Here is a 7,500-nt window from a genome sequence, read left to right as displayed (position 1 = left end):
ACCCCCCTTCCTCTATGTCTACCCCACAAACACAGCGGACGGTCGGACTAGTCTTCTGGTCTGAAAGAGAACCAGGTAAAGGGTCCTTTTAACCCGTCCCTGACCCTCCCCTTCCTACCACGGTCAATTCTCCCACCTCCTCTTTATTTATTTATTTTTTCTTTTGCGTCCCCCTTTCTCCTTCTACTCCTTCTCCCTTCCTACCACGGCCAATTCCTCCCACCTCCTCTTCCTCATTTTTTTTTCTTTATACATCCTCCCCTTCCTCCTCCTTCTCCTTCTCTCTTCCTATCACGGAAACCCCCCCCCCACCTCTTCTTCCTCATTTTTTTTTCTTTACACCTCCCCCCTTCGTCCTCCTCCTTCTCCCTTCCCACCCTTTTTCTACCCTTACCCTCACCCTTGACCCTCAGAGCGCTTAAAAGGCCGGCGTCGACCAAGGGCGCATTCTGTACCCCAAAGCCCTAGGTCCTCTCAGCTGTCTTTCGTCAACATAGCGGTAAAAGGCTGTCTATTTTTCCTCTTTTTTTTTGAGGGGGGGAGGGGGGATAGGAAGGGGTTATTGCTATGGGGTCTCCGTCCATGTTGCCGATGTGTCTGCATGTGGGGTATGTTGTTAGTTCCGCCGGTGGAGTTGTACAGATAGATAGGGAGATAGATACAAAGATGGAGAATAGATAATGATTTTGATTATAGATAAGATATATAAAAAAGATGGAGGATAGATAATGATGTGGCTTATAGATAGACTGGGAGATAGATAGACAGGATTATATACAGAGACATAGATAAATAAAGTGATAGATAATAGATAGACGGGAAGATATAAGAGACATGGATGGATTATAAATAGATAGGAAGATAGATATCGATATATAAATAGATATAGGTATGGAGGATAGACAGACAGAGAGGTATAGAGATACAGATAGACAGGGACATGAATAATAGATATACAGGAGGATAGACATGATATATAGATAGACAGGGAGGTAAATGAGTAGATCTAGATATAGGTATGTAGATATAGAAAAATGGGAGGTAGATATTTAGGTATAGATAAAGAGATAGAAAAGAGATATTGATAGAAAGGGGGAATAGACACGCAGATTTAGATAGATAGGAACATAAATCTAGATCAACAGGTAATAATATAAACAGACAGCGAAATAGATACGGTAATATAGATAGACAGGGATTGATAGATACCCAGATACAGACAGACAGGTAGATAGATATGTAGATACAGAGAAAATAGATCTAAACACTCCCCCCCCCAAAAAAAAAAATATATATGTTCAGCTAGACACAGACAGACAGGTAGATAGATATGTAGATACAGAGAAAATAGATCTACCCCCCCCCCAAAAAAAAAAAAAAAAAAAGAGAAAAAAAAATAATAAATAAATACATAAATGAATAAAAAAATCTGATGTTTAGCTAGACACAGACAGACAGGTAGATAGATCTGTAGATACACAGAAAATAGATCTAACCACCCCCTCCCCCCCAAAAAAAAAAATCTGATGTTCATTTATTTACACACGTCTATGTCTAGCCAACATAACTCGCCTCATGAACAGCTGAACAAGATGAACAGCGTGGTATCTGGCTTCCCTCTCCCGGCTAGGAAATTAATACAGAGAATGTAATTCATGACGAGATAAAGACGAAGATAAAAGATGAAAAAATGAAGATAAAGATGAAGAGGATGATAATAAGGAGGAAGAGGAGGAGGAGGAGGAGAAGGAGAAAGAGAAAGAGGAGGAAGAGGAAGAGAAGGAGGAAGAGGAAGAGAAAGAGAAAAAGAAGGAGGATGAGGAAGAGAAGGAGGAAGAGGAAGAGAAAGAGAAGGACGAAGAGGAAGAGAAAGAGAAGGAGGAAGAGAAAGAGAAGGAAGAGAAAGAGAAGGAGGAAGAGAAAGAAGATGAAGCAAGAAAAAGACCTAGTGATCATTACAACCATCACCATCAAAGCCCACAGGGGAACCTCAAAAGTCCTCTCCCCCCCCAAAAAAAAATCACCCACCTCGGATGCTGTTCCCTGAAGAGATTCCTCAAGACCCAGAAGTCCGGCGCAGCTTCGATCTTGTCCTCCACCATGTACACCTGAAAGAGGGTTTTTGTTTACATCATTTACAGACACGATTTGTATCTTGATCTCCAAAATGTACACCTGAAAGAGGGTTTTTGTTTACATCATTTACAGACACGATTTGTATCTTGATCTCCAAAATGTACACCTGAAAGAGGGTTTTTGTTTACATCATTTACAGACACGATTTGTATCTTGATCTCCAAAATGTACACCTGAAAGAGGGTTTTTGTTTACATCATTTACAGACACGAACTGTATCTTGATCTCCAAAATGTACACCTGAAAGGGGGGTTTTGTTCACATCATTTACAGACACGAACTGTATCTTGATCTCCAAAATGTACACCTGAAAGAGGGTTTTTGTTCACATCATTTACAGACACGAACTGTATCTTGTCCTCCACCATGTACACCTGAAAGAGGGTTTTTGTTCACATCATTTACAGACACGAACTGTATCTTGATCTCCAAAATGTACACCTGAAAGGGGGGTTTTGTTCACATCATTTACAGACACGAACTGTATCTTGATCTCCAAAATGTACACCTGAAAGAGGGTTTTTGTTCACATCATTTACAGACACGAACTGTATCTTGATCTCCAAAATGTACACCTGAAAGAGGGTTTTTGTTCACATCATTTACAGACACGAACTGTATCTTGATCTCCAAAATGTACACCTGAAAGAGGGGTTTTGTTCACATCATTTACAGACACGAACTGTATCTTGATCTCCAAAATGTACACCTGAAAGAGGGTTTTTGTTCACATCATTTACAGACACGAACTGTATCTTGTCCTCCACCATGTACACCTGAAAGAGGGTTTTTGTTCACATCATTTACAGACACGAACTGTATCTTGTCCTCCACCATGTACACCTGAAAGAGGGTTTTTGTTCACATCATTTACAGACACGAACTGTATCTTGATCTCCAAAATGTACACCTGAAAGGGGGGTTTTGTTCACATCATTTACAGACACGAACTGTATCTTGATCTCCAAAATGTACACCTGAAAGAGGGTTTTTGTTCACATCATTTACAGACACGAACTGTATCTTGTCCTCCATCATGTGCACCTGAAGGAGGATTTTTGTTTACATCATTTACAGACACGAGCTGTATCTTGTCCTCCACCATGTACACCTGAAAGAGGGTTTTTGTTCACATCATTTACAGACACGAACTGTATCTTGTCCTCCACCATGTACACCTGAAAGAGGGTTTTTGTTCACATCATTTACAGACACGAACTGTATCTTGTCCTCCACCATGTACACCTGAAAGAGGGTTTTTGTTCACATCATTTACAGACACGAACTGTATCTTGATCTCCAAAATGTACACCTGAAAGGGGGGTTTTGTTCACATCATTTACAGACACGAACTGTATCTTGATCTCCAAAATGTACACCTGAAAGAGGGTTTTTGTTCACATCATTTACAGACACGAACTGTATCTTGTCCTCCATCATGTGCACCTGAAGGAGGATTTTTGTTTACATCATTTACAGACACGAGCTGTATCTTGTCCTCCACCATGTACACCTGAAAGAGGGTTTTTGTTCACATCATTTACAGACACGAACTGTATCTTGATCTCCAAAATGTACACCTGAAAGAGGGTTTTTGTTCACATCATTTACAGACACGAACTGTATCTTGTCCTCCATCATGTGCACCTGAAGGAGGATTTTTGTTTACATCATTTACAGACACGAACTGTATCCATGTTGATCAATGCAGAAAAGGTATGAGTGAGAATGACTATTTTCCCAATACATGAGATGCATTTGACCGGTTTCGATTATCAGTTATTGGATTTCTGACGAAGATTTAATCGAAACCGGTTTAATACGTCTCTTGTCTTGTAAAAGATATTAATACTCATTCATGCCTTTTCTACATTTGCAGACACGGTGAAAGTGGGTTTAGAGATGTCGCAGTGACGTAACTTTTTTGTCTGGGTTTGAGAAGGAGCTTTGTCAATGACATGGGTGCGTGGATGATATGTTTTGGTGGTGGCATTTCGTTTTCATATATACGCAAGGATTAGTGTTGTTTACACACATAGATACACCCACATATACTCACACGCACGCATACACACATACACACACACACGCATACACGCATACGCACATACACACACAAACACAAATACAAAGAGAGAGAGAGAGAGAGAGAGAGAGAGAGAGAGAGAGAGAGAGAGAGAGAGAGAGAGAGAGAGAGAGAGAGAGAGAGAGAGAGAGAGAGAGAGAGATTATATGATTATAGATTATAAGATTTAGTTTTAATTCCAATTGTTACAATGGATATTCTTTGCTGTGACATACAGTCTGTTTTATTTTGCTTCTACCCCCCCCCCCCCTTCTGTGTGCAAGGAATGGCCGGGATTATCATTCATTGGAAGCGCACGGGATTGAACGAGGGTCAGCAAGATGGCTCGACCAACACGCTAATCGCTGCACTACACAGCACACGAGAGAGAGAGGGGGGTAAGAACAGACACACACACACACACACACACACACACACACACACACACACACACACACACACACACACACACACACACACACACACACACACACACACACACTCACACACACACACACACACACACAGATAGACAGACAGACAGAGGGAGAGAAAGAAAGAAAGAGAGAAAGATCCAATAATACCATCGAGAAAGAAATAAAGTGATCAAACAAGACCAGAACCAACTGTTGCCAATAAGAAAAACACTTCACCTGCGATGTGTTGATGTGGTAAAAGGCAGCTCCCAGTTTGCCTTGACTCCATGACATGCTCATGACAACCTGCGGGCAATGTATGCTGCTAAATGTCCATGGTTAGTTAGGTCTTGTCTCATGCTATAGCGAATTCCAAGCTTTGGGTACAGTATCATATATGGAGAGTTAATGTAAGTATAGCTGCCAAATGTGATAGCAGTTAGATGTCCAAAACTGGGAAAATATGATACAGGTCAACACTGTTCAAGAACTCATCCAAAAAATTCAGCAAATCATAACAAAAAAAATGGAATTGGTCTAATCTATTATTGATAATTATCCTGTAACTTCATGTCAACTTTACACCCAAAACCTCCTCTTTACCCCCAACCTTCCTCAGGAGAACAGCAGTTTGAGGCTACCTTCTATTTTTCTTCCGTGAAATGCCCATGGCTCCCGCTAGTAAACTTATCAATAGTAAAACGAAAAATAAAAGAAAATAAAAGAGGGATTTTGAGAGATTTTATAGAACTAGGAATAAGAAATAAAAGATAGGATTTTGAGGGATTTTAGAAAACTAGAAATAAGAAAAAATGGAAAGGGATTTTGAGGGATTTAATAAAACTAGAAATAAAACCATAAAAAAGTATTTTGAGGGATTTTATAAAACTAGAAATAAGAAAAAAAATTGAGATAATTTATAAAACTAAAAATAAGAAAAAAAGATTTTGAGGGAATTTATAGAACTAAAACTAACCCTCCCTCCTGCGGCACCTCCAGGAACTCCACACACATACCTGATCGACCTCTTCGTCAGTGGAATGGTCACGCCCCTCCGCCGTGTCCCCCTCGGCGTTCCCCCACAGGTCCTCCCGAGCGGCTCCGTCGGGCTGGGGCACCGCGAGGGCAGCCCCGAGGGAGGAAGGGGACGACGAGGTGGAGAAAGAAGACGAGGACCTCCTGCCGTGGGGCGTCGGCGATTGCCCTGGGGCGTTTCTCTTCCTGTAGGGGGGGGGGGGGAGAGGAATCAAGGGGGAAATAGAGGTAGTGAAGTTGAAGGAGGCGAGAAAGTGAAAAAAGTATGGATGAGACTGGATATCATCTTCACAATACAAGAGATGTATTTGACCGGTCTCGATGACGTCTTCATCAGAAATACATGAAGACGTAATCGAAACCGGTCAAATACATCTCTTATATGGTGAAGATATCCACTCTCATTCATACCTTTTCCACATTCGTCAACATGGATACGCTTCAGGAGAGAAAAGCAGGAATAGGAAAGAAAAGAAGAGGGGTCAGTGGCGTGGTATGAATAGGCCTACATGCACTTCGGTGTTGCGAGTATTGAGCTCAAAGGGTTAATGGAACCTGTTTTTGAAAGTCTCTCGGCTGCAAACGACGCGTTAACGAATGCCCTGAACTCAAAGAAGCATCGTCATCGTCAAATAACGATGACTAATAATAATAATAATAATAATAATAATAATAATAATAATAATAATAATAATAATAATAATAATAATAATGATAATAATAATAACATTAATAAAATGAATAATAATAATAATAACAATAATAATAATAAAAACAATAATAACAATGATAATAATTATAATAATGTTAATACTAATGATAATGATAATAACAATAACTATAATAATTACAACAATAACAAAAACAACAACAACAATAATAACAATAACAATAATACCAAATAATAGCAATAACAATAATAACAAATAACAATAACAAAAAACAACATATAATACCAAATAATAACAACGATAACACCAATAACAACAACAAAGAGCAAAATGAAAACAAAGCAAAAAAAATCCCTGCGCGCGAAGAGGAGCAGAAGAGAGGAACCACGCAGAATAATGATTGCCCAGATCAGGCTAATCAACGAATCGCACGCCCAGTTATGGCAACGCGGCACCTGCAACCCGACGACGCGTGTAGTTTGCCTGCGCTTCTCTTCTCCTCCTCTTCTTCCTTCTTTTTTCTTCTTTTTCGTCGTCTTCTTTTTTCGTCTCTTTCTCTTTTTCCTTCTATTTCTCTTTCTCTTTTTTCCTTCTATTTCTCTCTCTCTTTTTCCTTCTATTTCTCTTTCTCCTCTTTCCATTTCTCCTCCTCCTTCTTCTTCTTCTTCTTCTTCTTCTTCTTCTCTTCTTCTCTTCTTCTTCTTCTTCTTCTTCTTCTTCTTCTTCTTCTTCTTCTTCTTCCTCTTCTTCTTCTCTTCTTCTTCTTCTTCTTCTTCTTCTCCTTCTTCTTCTCCTCCTCCTTCTTCTTCTCCTCCTCCTTCTTCTTCTCCTCCTCCTCCTTCTTCTTCTCTTCTCGTCCTCCTCCTCCTCCTCCTCCTCCAAATTCTTCTTCTCCATCTCCTCCTCCTCTTTGTGCTCACGCCCTCGTCCTGACCTTCCACAAGAGGAATGATGATTCAGACGTTATACTTTTCCGTTATTTATTCATTTATTCATCTATTCATCCACGCATTCACTTATTCATTTATCCATGCCTTTATTTATTCATCTATTTCTCTATTCATTTTTGCTGAATGTTCGGATAGACAGAGTTTCTCGTTGAAGGGAAGATTCGAGTCATTTGCTTTGTTGATCATGCAACGATAAAGCTTTGCAAGAATCTATTGTCTCGAGGAAA

General features: G+C 39.9%; 1 protein-coding gene across 1 annotated transcript in view; it reads right to left on the bottom strand.

Moving 5' to 3' along the window:
• The window catches only part of LOC113801954 (mutS protein homolog 5), a 37,349-nt gene that overhangs the window by 26,025 nt on the left and 3,824 nt on the right, over positions 1-7,500 (bottom strand). The window contains exons 4-6 of the mRNA XM_070127276.1: positions 5,634-5,838; positions 4,855-4,923; positions 2,029-2,108 (exon numbers count right to left, since the gene is read on the bottom strand). Of these exons, the coding sequence (XP_069983377.1) occupies positions 2,029-2,108; positions 4,855-4,923; positions 5,634-5,838 (354 nt within the window). The remainder of the gene's footprint in view (positions 1-2,028; positions 2,109-4,854; positions 4,924-5,633; positions 5,839-7,500) is intronic.

This window comes from Penaeus vannamei, chromosome 11 (assembly GCF_042767895.1).
Source record: "Penaeus vannamei isolate JL-2024 chromosome 11, ASM4276789v1, whole genome shotgun sequence".
In the NCBI taxonomy this organism is placed as follows: domain Eukaryota; kingdom Metazoa; phylum Arthropoda; class Malacostraca; order Decapoda; family Penaeidae; genus Penaeus; species Penaeus vannamei.
Note: the sequence above shows the minus strand (reverse complement) of the source record. Positions and strands in the feature narration are given on the sequence as shown.